We start from the raw sequence: 15,458 nt of genomic DNA, 5'->3' as shown, positions 1-15,458 counted from the left end.
TAAAATGTGTATTAAATTGCGAATTTCAAAAATCAAAATTATTTGATATCAGAAAGACATTCTCCATATTCAGAATGCAATTCGATATGTCTGATGTGCTCTAATGTCCCAAAATAAATACTGCCCAAACGTTCATACCCCAGCCCTTAAAAGGTTTCAATACATGAGTGAAATGTTAATGCGTATAAACAAGATTATTAGTCAGCATGAATCACTTGCTAGTGTTTTTGTGGAACTCTAAGGGATCTTACCCCTCATTAATGATGGTTTCGTCGTTTTCATGGCATATGCTGAAATGCCCGAAAACTGCTAGCAATGTCAATTTTACATGAAAACTGCTTTATTTGGTCAATTCAGCAAAAAAACAAAAACAAAAATCAACAGCCCCCTCCCTCCTCACTTTTCCAACTGGGATGCGAAACGAATTAAAAAATTTATGTGGCCATATAGCCGGGTGCTATGTTGGTATGTTATCAGACCAAAAGGATGTATGCTACGTGTCGGATGTATGTACTGTACTTCTTTTGTCGTGTTACAATAATCGTGATAAAAAGTCCCGAACATTTCTTTTAAAATTAGAGATAACACGCATTCTGCTGTTTTGCTTTTTGAACAAGAACTATTGTGTGAGCAAAATAACACGGACAGTTTTTTCTTTCGGGTGGTAGAATTGGTTGTAAATTGACAGATTTACCGAGGTTTTTTGTAATTTTTGTTTCCATAAAAATGTTACTAGAAAAATGCCAAAAATATCACATTTTGGCCAGTAAATTTTAATTTTTTTCTGCCTATAAATTAGTTTCGACTTTAAAGTAAACATATATATGGGACATATCATATTTCATTGAGGTGTTCTATGAATGCAACCTTCGCAAAGATCATGGTGCGTCACAACAAATTCCCAAAAATATGGCCACTTGCATGATTTATTTAGGTATTTACGTTTAAAACGATCCCTGCAGCATAGTCTTTACCCAAGACGAAAATTTAAAGTGTGCGCTGAATTTATGCGTGACCCTATCATAATTATAGGGTGCTTGCACGGAAGGTCATTCGTTCAAATCATCCTCCAGACACGCTCCAGAAGACATGCAAATGCATGGAGTATAATACCAATTGCCTGTTTAATAACTGGTATTGATCAAAGTAATTCTTTTGTACTCCATGCATTTGCATATCTTCTGGAGCGTGTTTGGTTGATGATTTGAACTAATGACTTTTCGTGCAAGCACTCTATATTCGGGATCACAGCGGCCTTCGCCGTCCAGCCAAAGTGTTTTTAAAATGCATAAAAACAACTTGGTTTTAATGCTAATTATTGCATGTTCCAAGGAAGTCTGATTATCATTATAAAATAGCCGAGTAGGCGGGTTTTCGCTGAAATATTTTTTGTGTAAAAACTGCAGCATTCTATGTATAAAGGAATATATGAATATTAACTGCACAACATGTAGAACGATTCGTATACCCAATTGTCACTGATTGTGGTACAGTTGGTGTTGTTTAGCAGGGGGAGAATTTTATTTCAATTTTATATACGTCAAAATATTTTTTGAATTTACTGAAAATAAACGCTAAAAAAATGATGAAAAATCTAATGTAATTTTTACATAGAACCCCGATAAAGATTACTGTGTCGTTTTTATGGTAATCTAATCTTCTATTTTCTAAAAAACATCTTGGGGGTTCTATGTGAAAATCTTGAATAAACTGGGGGAAAACCCAACGTCTATACTCCGGGGACTATAGGCCTACAAGAAAATGGCAGATTCCCTATACATTGTACGGACCGATATATCAATACCATGATGCACGATGCAGTCAAAGTTGATATTATCTATTGTGCTCAGCACAATACACGTATTGTTGTATTTCTATTCTATACCCAGAAATGTTGGAGTTGCCTATAAGCTATATGTTTAAAATTCAATATGGTTACCAGCAACTCATGTGGTCCAATGGATTCAGTCAGCTACCTGCACAACGGATTCTTTTGTTCTGCAAGGCTCACTCAGTCATTTAATGAGGCAATACAAACGATCGAAATTGGTGTTGAAATGAGCAAAATTTTGAGTTACACCTTTTCAGTGTAAAAATTTTTCTCAGCCAAATGAAAAGCAATAATTTTCATTTTTTCAGTAAATGGCTGGAAAAACTATAATGCTTGATACTGATTTTTTTAAAAATCCTGGTGTTAAACTTAGGCCTGAAATTCAGTCATTTAGTGTAAGATATTCGATTTTTATAGGCTTCAGCTCGGCCCGCGAGCTTTTTCTTGGATCAACCTTTTAGCTTTTCAAAGTAATATAGTTCGCTAATGAAGGATTTTCCCCAACTTTCTAAAGCACATCACCGTGAGCTATATATCATAGTTTTGTCAGAATTTCCGTTTTGATTTCACCATCTTTCACTGTCGGCTGAAAAATTTCTAAATCAACACGTGAAATCTAAAGGCTAGTACTAGCATTGTGGATCGATATCCCTGGGTTTAATAGGAATACCGGCATGGCTATAGTGTTGCCAGAACTTCAATATAGCAAAGAAATTCCCAGACCTATAGCGCTCCTACTGATCATGTTTAACCAGAACACCCAATTGGGGATTTAATCGCTGGTCGGGCAATTGGCTTTCAATGAAAAATTGACCTGGATAACAACAAAGGAAATATCGACTATTTCAGCTGGTTGCTCTCGAGATAAAAGTACTCACCATTGCCTACTTTTACTTAGTTTGACATTTTCGGAGACTGAATGGAAAAAGGGTAAAACAAAAACGGAAAGTCTGACAAAACTATAACATATAGACCCACACGATGTGCTTTACAGAGGTGGGAAATATCTTTCTTTAGCAAACTATGTTAGTTTGAGACACTAAAACATGAATTCCGTAAAAAGCTCGCAGGCGAATTCAAGGCCTATAAAAATCAAAAATATCACACTAAAAGACACAATTTGATGCTTAATTTTAACACCAGGATTTTAAAAAAATGTATATCCAAGCACCAAGTTTTTAACTGACATTACTGAAGAAAAAAAATATTGCTTTATATTTGACCGAGAAAATTAATTTCATAGCAAAAAGGTGTATCTCTGAATTGTGCTGATTTTTACATGTATCGATCGACTTTTAGCGCGACTAAGCATTTCTAAAGAATTGGTTGTCCAGGCGGCAGACTGGATTAGCGCGCTGGACTTGGAGATACTGTATTCCGCTGCGGCGTATGTTCGAGTCCCACCTCTGCCAAACTGAAATTCACTTTTTTTTTTCACTTTCATATTAATTGGAAAATGGGACTGGGCGAATTTATGTGTGATTCGGAATCATATTCTTTAGAATAGGTGCTTTTAAATCGGAAAGATAATATGACAAGTTTTGAGTTGAAATGCCAACAGGCCATTTTTTCCCGGGAATTTTCTAAATCCGGGTGGTGTCGCGTAAGCCGGAAATTAATCACTTTTTAGTTTAAAATTACCAAATATGGGGTTAATTTTGGTTAGAAACCCATATTTTTTGAAAACATGCTCTTGGAGCTCTTACTGCAGATGCTCGAATTGCAGGCTTATTTAATTTGGGATGGGGCTGTGATGGGGTTTTTTTCCCAATAATTTGTTTTCAAAAATCGAAAGGTGGGATGGTGTCCTAGAGGTGATTTTGCACCTGTTTGTCCCATTCTTTTCGCTGGCATTTTATTCTTTACTTTGTCTTGATTATTAGTATGTGCAATATTTATATAATATATTTATCTTTGTAATTGTATATGAGCCAGTGATGAAGCATAATAAATAAATAAATAAATAAATAAATAATACAGGCCACAACATTGGGGGATGATTAAAATATTAGGAGGATTTATCCCCCATCTCCCCGGGATCTACCCCTATGGTCATTAACTCATTAGCTAAAAAAATAACACTAATAATAATAACAATAATAATAATATTAAATAAATATTAAAACTTTAAAACTTAATGTTATAAAGTTAAAATATTCCCACTTTTATGTTAAATCGTTGGCCATTTATTTATATAGCCTATAGTATAAAGATACCACATAATCTACATTTTAATGTGAAAGTCTGAAAGACCATAGTTGAACCAGAGAAGGTGAGATTTTGAACATATATAGTTCAAAATTTAATAAAACAATATAAAATAATAACAATACTATTCAATGTTGCTACACTAAATATATGAAAATAAATCAAACGTATTACTAAAATGAAGCAACCTTCTCAGCAAACACAAAACATTTTCGAGATCATTCGCAAACGGTTAGAAAAGGTTGTCAGAAAATGTTTAAATGTCGGGTTATATAAAGGGTATACAGACGATATATAAAACGTTTTTCATAACATTCAAAAATATTCTAACATTATGTTATTTAAGTGTTGACAAAATATTTCACAAAAGAAATGTTTGGAATTTTTATCAAAAATAACATTTTGAAAACATTTTAAAAATATTGTTGTTGTGTGTTTTCATAACAAAACATTTTAAAACGTTTTAATGACTTTTATATAATCCGACATTTAAAGGGGCATTTCGTGATCCACAGCATCATCTCCCCACTTTTTCAAAAAAAGTTGAGACTTTTACATAATGTTTATGTACAAAAAAATTCTTGCAGATTAATTCGTTTAGCAAAGATATGAATGTCATTCTGGTATACCAGAACGAAATTACAACACAGTCTATGGAGCAGTATAATCATGCATAACTCGCAAACGCAAAATTGGAATCAACTGAAATTTTGGGAATAAGCTTTTTTCGTGGATATCTATACTGAAAATTGTCATAAAAAGAGGATCATCAGTGCTATGATCACGAAATACTCCTTTAATGTTATTAAAAGGTTTTACCAAAACCAAAACCCAAAATACAACCTGCTTCCAACGTTTTAAAAATTAATGTTTTGTGTTCCCTGGGTTAGGGCCTACTACAAAAATGTATTTGTATAAATTGGAAAACACTTCAGATTTATTGTCCTGCTTTTTAACCAAAAAAAAATAATAATAATAATAATTTCATTGTAGGCTGAAAAAGTTTCTCTCTCAGCCTATACCAACCGCGTGCAGTTAGGCCTATATGGCGTTTTAATTGAATTTAGGGCCTACAAATATCGCAAAGCGCATTTTAATATAACATTTTTCTGCTAAATTGGATTGGTAGGTTGTTGTTTTGTTAAAATAATTACACAAAAACAAATGATACGAGAAGCAATATAAAGACAAAATGACAAACGTTTTCAACTAAGTGTTTTTAAGTTATTTGACAAGTTTATAATATTCATCATGTTCATGCTGTTTGTGTGGCCTATAAGATGTTGCGAAATGATATATAGGCCTAGGCCTATATTTAACATGTTAAATTAGGCATATGATAAAAAAATGTTTATAATTTCTTTAATTTAAAACAAAATCCTATACATTATAGTAGGCCTATATAATATTATCATCGTTTAATTATAATTATTATTTCGTTCATGATGCAGTCATGTCTACAGTAGAATTCATCTCGACCTTTGCAGGACTTAACCCCATTAAAAGCTATTAAACCAAGATAACACTCATTGAAACAGCTCAACTGATTAAATCGGATCTTCTCTGGTTGTGCACAAGTGTCTGTTTTCATGTGCGATATCGCAATAAAGCTGGTATTCATAGCTTCAGTTGGGTAACCGATTATAAAGGAAACGAAAGGAAACAATGGTATGTGTACCTTTGTTCACGAAATGAGACAATGGCGTGCTTTTTGTAAACCAGCATTCTTGAAAATGAGCAACATAATGATTTTTGACTTAACACGGTTTGGAAATAATTTCTTCATATTTTTGGTGTTATCATATCTGTCGTTTACATGTCCTTCCTAAAACACAAAAGTACGACCCTCTCCAAACACCTAAATTAGCTAAAAATTTAGGACATGTTACAAAACTAGGCCTATATTGTCTAGAATTTTAGAAGAGTACTTTTAATATTGGCCGGTTATTTTTCACACAGCGACGTTAACTAGGCAATGTACTATTACCTATAACATTAACTAAAACACCAAAGTACGAATATTTCCAAACATCTAAATTAGCTAAAAATTTAGGACATGTTAAAAACTATATTTTCTAGAACTTTAGAAGAGTACTTTTAATATTTGCCGGTTATTTTTCACACAGCGACGTTAACTAGTCATATCCCCATACTTTTAACGTAGGGCTATTTGTAAAGGTCACGCGTCAATGGGAAAGAGCAATGTGTATTGTGTATAGGAAAACGGACAGTAACTGCAGTATGTGTTATTTTTTAAATCGTAATCAAAAAGAATAAATTAAGTCATGACATCCTGCTGCTGAATCATACTATCAGATATCTGACTTTTGCAGTTCTGAGTTTGATCATGCTAATTATCGATTATCATGTCATCATTTTTGAGAGCTATTCAGCTATGATAGGCCTACATGTATGTTTCCAGTGCGTAAATTCTTATCCATGACAATCGTCGAACGATTTTACTTTGTATGAACTTTATTAAATCCTATGGTACCAGTATCTGATTTGTTGAGCCAGTCCCATAATCGTTGCTATGCATTGTTATAATGTAGGCAGACGCAAAACTGCTGATAGCCTATAATGTTGGCAACGTCGAATTTGCGACGGCGTTTTACAATATACTTTAATACAATCACCACCATGCGTACACATTCTCAGAATCACGTATTGACTTTATCCCTTTTTACATCAAGCGCACGTCCTTTTTCAGGTTGGATAGTAGCTGGATTTTGATTGGTTCACATGCCATGAGGTCATCGCGAGATGGCGTGTTTCTCACAAGAAGCCTAAAAAGTTTATTACGGGACGCTAAAGACGTGACATAGACTGATATTAGACTTTTTAGCATAAGTCTTCAGACTTGATTGTCGCAGCATACAAAAACAAAACACTGACACACAAAACTAACCCTAAAATCACATGTTTTTGGCCCTTATTGCCAAAAATTCCAAGCATTTGGCACTGTATTCTCGAACATATTGTGTAACTCCATCTGTAATTTATAACGGTTACCTTGATCCTAGTCTGACACATTGTTCCATTTTTCACCATGCGATGGCGTACTAAAAACGATGGGCAAGCTAGAACATAAAATCATGATAGTGCCAGTTAACACACAGTATAATTCTGTAAAGTTGTTGATGGGCGGAGCTAGCCACAGAAACTTTCACTAAACCCCATTTTGTTTTTGTATGATTCACTGAATGGTGTAGCAGATTTGACTTTTATGGCAAGTTAGTTCTAATTAAAGGATTACTATATTTTATTTGGCAGAACAGGATGCTATTATTTTGTTAATCCCGAAAAATTAATTGTTGTGTTTTTTTGGAATCGGGAGTATAGTATTGTATAGAAATCTAGATGAAGACCTGTCATCAAAGGCGTAAAAACCAACTTTCAATTTTGGCCGTTTAAGGGCTCGGTCACTCATTTTTGCACAGTATTTTTAGTGGGACCTGAGAGCATATCAGACACACCAAATTGCTTTTTAAATACGAGGAATATCCTTCTGATATCCAATAATTTTATGGCAAATTATTAAAAATTGACATGTTTGACAAAACAGTCCTCGAAGTAAACTTTATGAATCAACTGAAGATATGTGTTACGAGCCGTAATAACTCAAGGCCAAAATCACCTTTTACCCAAATTCACACGAATGCACAACAATAATACACTGTTTGATTTTTACAATATCTGGTCTTTAATTAAAGTAAAGTAAAATATGCTTGGTACATGAACAATAAATGCACATACAATAATCACTTTTTAATTATCACTGACGGCTGATACTCAATATCCTCGTTCACTTGTTCTGCAAAAATCACTGTTCAGCGAAATCCACTGTACACTTGCATTTATATATATCCTTTGCGTATAAAATCCTCGCACAAAAATGATGCAGCTTTCTCCAAATAATTAACTCCTTGCGCAGATGACAACCACCAAAAATTGTGCTTCTTTCACCAATTACTCTCTTTCTCCCTGAAACAGGCTTCTTTCATCACTACTCCACTTAATTGACAGATCAGATGTGTTGTTTTATAAACCAGACTCCAGCAAGTCTTTCATACACTAAAAATCTCCTTCGTTGCTGTATTAAAATAGCACATTAATGGCTTTGCAAACTTTTTGAAATGTACCTCCTTTTGAAGCACAACGACGACCAACACATAGAGAGCTCACAAACTCTCTTCATATTCTGACAGGAGCGAACTCTATTGCTTTCACCTTTTTATATTTCCCAACACCCACAATCTATTAATTATTATATTATATTAGACTTTATTTCAACACGGAAAACCCAATTCAACAAAAGTTGTTCTTCCTTGGGGCCGTGCATAAACATACATACATGTACAAAATAACAAATAATTACAAAAGCTTATTATCTAGACTTAAACATATTACAAACTCAAAATTATTAATTGTCAAGCCAAAATTATACTTATGGTTACATACATACCATGCTTACAGGCATGGCTTTATGATTGTTTAAGATTATTTTTGAAAGTATACAATGTTGGAGAGTTTTGGATAATATTTTCTAGTTCATTCCAGCTTACAGCACCTCTATATGACAGACTGCGCTTTTTGTACTCTGTTCTTGGCAGGGGAATAGTTACATTGCTTTGGCTTTGACGAAAATTATAGGTATTGTTTACGTGACTGAAAATATGACTCAAATAAGGAGGTGCAAGATGATTTAAGATTTTGTAGGTTAAAATTAAACAATTTGAGTTTTGAATTCAGCTTAAGTAGGCCTAATAGAGGCTGATACCAATTTAGGGTTCAGCAAAAACAAAACAATCATGCTCAATCACAAATACAAAGAAGGACAATGAACCAACGTACTATGCCGATTCCGTCTGATGAGCACGTCCCGGCATTAAGTTTCATGACATGATGTGTACCACCATGCACCAGCAGCCTACGTGAACTGTAAAATACCGCGTATATCTTTTCTTGATTACTTTTGTTTTTATTTCTGAAGTATATGCGTCAGTCTATTTTTCTCCGACCTACTTCTGCTACTTCATATAAGAACAATAAGTTGTAACCTAAAGGAAGCGCCCGGAAGGAAGCGCACGTAAACCCTAGGCTGATATTCCCGCTGATATGTCAAAGCTGACTCAAATCTAGTCATCTAGTCTGACTATACAAAACAACATTCGACAATGGCTGATGTTAAGCTATTGACATGTCTGGTATTGCTGGCTGGCCATCTTAGTTTGGTTTGCGGAACATTAACAGTAAGTTATTCCCCCGGTTACTCCAAAGAATCTGAATGGGTCACTGTCACTGCTGGAAAGTATTTGCTAGTCAACATGACTCTAACTGGAGTAGAGTCAGAGACACAAATTGAATTAAAGAGTCAGGATCCAGATTTCTTTGTTGTTGGTGGAAATGCAACTTTTCAGATCATGCCTCCATTAGCAGTAGGAATTGAAGATCCAGATTTGATGGCGAAACACAGCTTATCGTTTGTTCTTCAAGGTATTTTTATCGGCATTGGAAAATTGACTTTTGAAGTAACTAACACCGCGTCTAATGTTAAACTTCCCGAGGACATAAGTCCATTGACAGTCAAAGTTCGTCAGAAACCATCCATTTTGAGTTCAATTTTCACGTACACTCTAGTAGTGTTTTTGTTTGTAGCGTACATATCAATGGGAGTGAAGATGCACTGGCGGGAGGTTTGAAAAGACTTCGACGGCCGTGGGGCGTCATCATTGGTGCTGTTTGCCAGTTCCTAGTCATGCCGCTCGTCGCCTACGCTATAGCGAAAATCGCCAATCTTGATGATGTTTCTGCAGTTGGATTAGTCGTTATCGCCTCTTGCCCCGGTGGATATGTCAGCAATGTTATAACACTTCTAATGGAATGTGATCTAGTCTTAAGCATTACCATGACCGCTGTGTCGTCATTCATCGCTTTCGGTCTCATGCCTTTGAACATCTTTTTATATGGACGAGAATTTACGACAGAAAACGAGAGTCTTAAAACACCGTTCTCAAATCTGATCATTTCACTGATATTGCTCGTCATCCCGATCCTGATTGGTATCTTCTGTTACTACAAGTTACCAAAAGTCGCTAAGATCCTGAAGATCGTTATTCGACCCATTTCTGTATTGCTGATTATAATCAGCCTGGGTTTCGGCATTCCGGTGTTCATTTACGCGTTCCAGGCCCCACCAGAAATATATCTTGCCAGTATCGTCCTTCCACTCATCGGCTCGGCCTTTGGAGTACTTTTAGCGAAGATGGCATGCCTCGATAATCTTTCCGCCATAACTGTAGCAATTGAGACTGGCTATCAAAACGCTCTGGTTGGGTTAGCTTTGTCTCAGCTGTCTTATCCGCAACCCGAAGCAGATCTAATCGCGAGAGGACCGGTTTTGTATTACCTATTTTCTCTGATAGAAGGAAGCGCTATTGTTGGCATTTATAGACTCATGAAGAGATTTCCAGGAAAACCGTTTGCGAACCCCGATAGTCAATCGGATGAAATATTGCCCCAAAATGACGCCAATGGAGATGCACCACCAGCTGACGCAGGGTTGTCCAACTTAGCATGCCCCAGCAAGGCTGAACAAGCTGCCGCTGAAGAAGCAAACGCAAAGGTTTAATGTTGATGAAAGTTCATCTGTATTGGTAAATTGAATGATTTAAGTTTAACTGTTATTTGCAAATTCATGCAACTAGTCCAATAAAATTCCATTTACCATGTTTACATGCAGACGTTTCGAAAACTACCAGTTTTTTTTTCGATGCTATTGTTGCAATGACGATATGTGTACAGCTGATATTTTCCATCGGAAATCAGATCGTTGAATACGTGACTTAAGTTGTATTGTCCCACATCTCTGTTCATGGTGTTGCACTGTTTCCTAATGATGATTGCAAGACAAATCAGAAGAGGAGAAACACATCAAAGATGCACTCTATAAATGTGGCTATCCAGCATGGAGTGTTGAGAAAGTTAAAAATCAGATGGCTAAGCCTAAGCGTATGAAAAAAAAGGACCCAGAAGAGTGATGCTACAAAGTCAAAAGGGTTGGTTATCATCCCTTACGTGGAGGAGCGTATCTCCAGGGTGTTTATATCTTATAATATCGCCACCGCCATGAAACCGCATTGTATTTTGCACAACCTCTTGGTCCATCCCAAGAACAAACGGGAGCCGCATAACTTAACAGTTTACAGACGTCATCTATTCAATTCCATGTAAAACTGTGATTTGTCATATATAGGGGAAACGGGTAAGAAGTTCGGAATGCGATTGGATGAACACAACACGGAGGGAGAGAAAATCAGTAATAACATAAAAACTAGAGCCACCAGAAAGGCTTCCCAATCAGTCGTCCATAAATTACAGATCATGTGGTAGAAAATAATCATGTCATCGACTGGGAGGAGACTAGGATCGTAGACAAAGAGAGTAACAGATAGATGGACCAAGGAGGCAATCACCATCAGGAAACAGGGCAACACCATGAACAGAGACGAGGGGCATTACAACTTAAGTCACGTATTTGACGATCTGATTTCCGATGGAAAATTAACTGGCAACTCCGTTGCCAAGCAGCAGAAAACATCAGCTGTACACAGATCGTCATTGCAACAATAGCATCGAAAAAGAAAACTGATAGTTTTCGAAACGTTTGCATGTAAGTGGAATTTTATTGGACTAGTTGTATGAATTTGCAAATAACAATCTACTATGAACAGTCCTGATGAATATCTTCAAGGATTTAAGTTTAAACTTTTGATCCAAACATAAGAAAATTATTCCTACCGCAGAGTCTTCAAATGGTTACTCCATCTTTCGTCAGACCTGAGACCATTATAGTCTCAGGTCAGACTGAGACTGTGATGTTGGTTATCATTGCAATCATCAGGTTTGAACTTAGACTTGATCACAGTCTCGTCGACTTCTGAAATGAACGAGGTACGAGGTGTCAATGAAGCTGTGCAAAGCAAAGCCAGCTGGCCATCTCTCAACAAAGACGGGGTCACGTTCAAACTTCAAGGGGACTACGAATATATGAGACCGTGATTATAACGTCAATAAGGTCACGACCTGATGATCATATCAACATCACACTCTCTCTGTCTCACTGATGAAAGATAGAATAACCATCTGAAAATTACAAAGTAGGAATAATATTTTGCATTCTAGTATATAGCTCCTGATATGCATACCATGACTTCTTTCTAGTCCGAAGGATCGCTAGTCCGAAGGTTCTCTAGTCCGAATATAGAATAAGGGTTAGTGTTAGTGTTAGGGGTAAGGGTTAGCGAGCTTTATTCTATATTCGGAATAGAGAACCTTATTTATTATTCGGACTAGCGAACCCTCTGACTAGAGAACACGATATTCGGACCAGCGAACCTTTTTCAGAATTCGGACTAGCGAATTGTAAATTACGTGTTCGCACTAGCGAACCTTCGGACTAAGGAACCTTCAGACTAGAGAGTTGTCGCCAGGCATACTTCCAAAAACGATGATGATGCCTGAAAGGAAGTAATAAAATGATTGAGCTATAAGTAGGCTAAACAAAACAATTAAGATACCAGTTATGTTTACCCCTGTATATCCTAAACAAAGACCGATATGTCATAATTGGAACCAGCAGCCAATAGCAGCATCGTTTAGCTCGAATTTAAGACCTAATTTGTTGAAATCGTTCAAGAAATAAAGACAGACACGACGATCAGTGGCGTAGATTTCTTTTTGACATGGGGGTGGTGAGGATGGCGTCGGGAAAAAATTCTTGAAGTATGGGGATTTCAGCACCTTTTGGCGACAGAATAAGTTTATGGTCCAAATGCGCGCGAAGCAATCACCCCCCCAATGTTGACAGCTGTATGTGGGGTTTCTGACCAAAGTAACTATACTTCAGGAATTATTTTTCCAACCCCATGCCCCCAATGTCAAAAAGAAATTTACGCCACTGAACATAACTGGTACCTTAATTCTTCCAGCAAATCTGAACTTCCGTTCCAAGTATAATATGCGGTGTCCCACAAGGCTCAACACTGGGTCTTCTACTTTATGTATATCAATGATATAACTAACGGGTCGAGTTTGTTGAATTTCACACTATTTGCCAATGATACGGCAATCATATACTCAAGTGACACATCGTCATGATCGTTGAGTAAGAAGGAACTATATATATATCAGAAGTAAGCAACTGGATAAACTATCTGTTAATGCAATATAACTAAGACTTCTTATATGATTGTGGGTTCTCCAAAAATGACGTCGAAGGAAAACTCTTATGATTCACTTGAAATATAGATATTATATTAAGTTAAATTACAAAGAGTAACTACATTAAACTAAGACCAAATTGTTAGCAGTTATAACATTTGTATAATCGATGAAAATTTTGCATGGAAATGTCATATTGATAGCACTTAAAAACAATTTCGTTAAATAGTGGCGTAGTCAACCAGCTTAAATGAACACTGCACTGAACACTTAAAACAAAAGCCATTTCTTAAGGTGGTACTACACCCCTTGATAAATGTGTGATTATTTTTGCACTTTTCTCAAAAAATAATAACACACTGGTAACAAAGGTTATGTATATTATAGGGGCAAGGAATCCAGTTACTACACTGGAATTTTAGTGATTCAAGACAAGCGGTGCGTTATTTATGATAAGAAAAGAGGTATCGCTAGAATGTACCTCATTTCTTAACATATATGATGAACCACTTCAGTGAAGTAATTGGATTCCTTGCCCCTATAATATACATAACTTTTGTTACCAGTGTTTTGTTACCAGAGAAAAATGTAAAATTAGTCACAAAATTTATAGGGAGTGTGGTACCACCTTAAAGACACTAAAACTAAGCAGTCAATGGACAAAGAATTTTGTTTTGCGGATTTTTATACCTCATTCGGAGGAGAAAATATCTGAATTTGCCACTTTTGAAACTCGACCATTTGTCATTCAAATGAGTATAAACTTAGTGGAATAAATCGCATCGTGCCGAATAAGGTATCAATTAAAGTAAATTCTGCATCTATCAACTACTTTATTTTGAAATAGATTTAGTGTCTTGGTGTATTTAGATATTGGCTTTGTTTAAGTTTGCTATACTTTGGGGTGGAGTATACATGCCTGAAAAAAGGGGGTTCAGGCGCTAGCGCCCTAAAAGCAGCACATTTTGATTTATAGTACCATTTTTTCAAAAAAAATTTATACTTTATCAAATTTTCCGCCCTTTTTTATTTTTGCCGCTCCTGTTTTTGCCGCCCCTTCTTCTTCCGCCGTCCCTTCATTTTGGCCGCCCCCTGCTTTTACCCCGGGGGGCTGGCGCCCCAAAGCCCCCCCCCCCAAAAAAAATACGCGCATGTATATCAAATTGTTTCTCTCGAAGTCATTTTTTTTTCATATCAATAATAGAATATTTTAAACGTATTTGTGACCATCCTCCACAACTGAGCCCCGATGTCGCCAGTGCCACTATTGAGATATGCTCCATTGAACTTAACATTAAACAATAGGAAACAAAGGATTTATTGACTGTTTTATTGATTTTTCACTACTTAAATGTCAAGTACTATAGACATGATATATCATTTGAAAGCTAATTTCAAGCAGAATATTTTGGTTGAATATCTCAAAAATGATGATTGGCGACTTCAGGGCTCAGTTGTGTGCTGGATGGTCACATTTGATATTTTCAAATTATATATAGAATTGGGTGTATGTGTGTACAAATATTTTCCTAATCAATTACTAAGCTCGGTCATTTTTAAATGAGCAATTATTAAAATAATTGCTCTGGCATAGTATATCACAATAAACTGCAAGAATGATCAAACGAAACAAACTGTGTAGACTCGCATTCATTTGGGTATGTTGAAAATAAGATTCAATTTAAATCAACCAGACCGGGACACTACGAACTTACACACTATACCGCTGTATCTAAATACTCGACAGCTTTGTAAGGTCAAACTTTTCACTGTGAGGTTACCACGCTTGCGCGGAAGCTGTTTTATGTGACCTTTATGCTAATTCAGTGACCCGTGTTCACTCACGCTGCACTGCACTTCCTGCCGTGAATCAAATCATCCTCCAGACAAGCTCCATAAGATATGCTAATGCATGGAGTACAAAGAATTACTTTGATCAATACCAGTTAAACAGGTGATTGGTATTGTACTCCATGCATTTGCATGTCTTCTGGAGCGTGTCTGGAGGATGATTTGGCTGAGTAAAAATAAAAACATGTTTCTCGTCCGGGGTTTAAAAAAAGGAGGAAGAGGGGCTTGAGGCCCTATTTATTTTATTGTTCTGGTAGGTACGCCCCCACTAGTGATCACAGAACCATCCAGAAGTATATTTCTTGCATATTAGCAAGGCTATAGAAAACATCTCAACTTCCAAAAC

General features: G+C 36.2%; 1 protein-coding gene across 1 annotated transcript; it reads left to right on the top strand.

Annotated features, from left to right (window-relative positions):
• The first annotated feature begins 9,216 nt into the window (after positions 1-9,216).
• Positions 9,217-13,288, top strand: LOC140145710 (ileal sodium/bile acid cotransporter-like). Its single transcript, XM_072167393.1, is given in 2 exon segments — positions 9,217-9,736; positions 9,739-13,288. Coding segments are annotated over 2 exon segments (1,452 nt in total). The 3' UTR covers positions 10,671-13,288.
• The last annotated feature ends 2,170 nt before the right edge of the window (positions 13,289-15,458 follow it).

The sequence above is a fragment of the Amphiura filiformis genome, unplaced genomic scaffold (genome assembly GCF_039555335.1).
Source record: "Amphiura filiformis unplaced genomic scaffold, Afil_fr2py scaffold_594, whole genome shotgun sequence".
Taxonomy (NCBI): Eukaryota; Metazoa; Echinodermata; class Ophiuroidea; order Amphilepidida; family Amphiuridae; genus Amphiura; species Amphiura filiformis.
The sequence above is the reverse complement of the archived record's forward strand: the minus strand, read 5'-3'. Positions and strand labels throughout refer to the sequence as shown.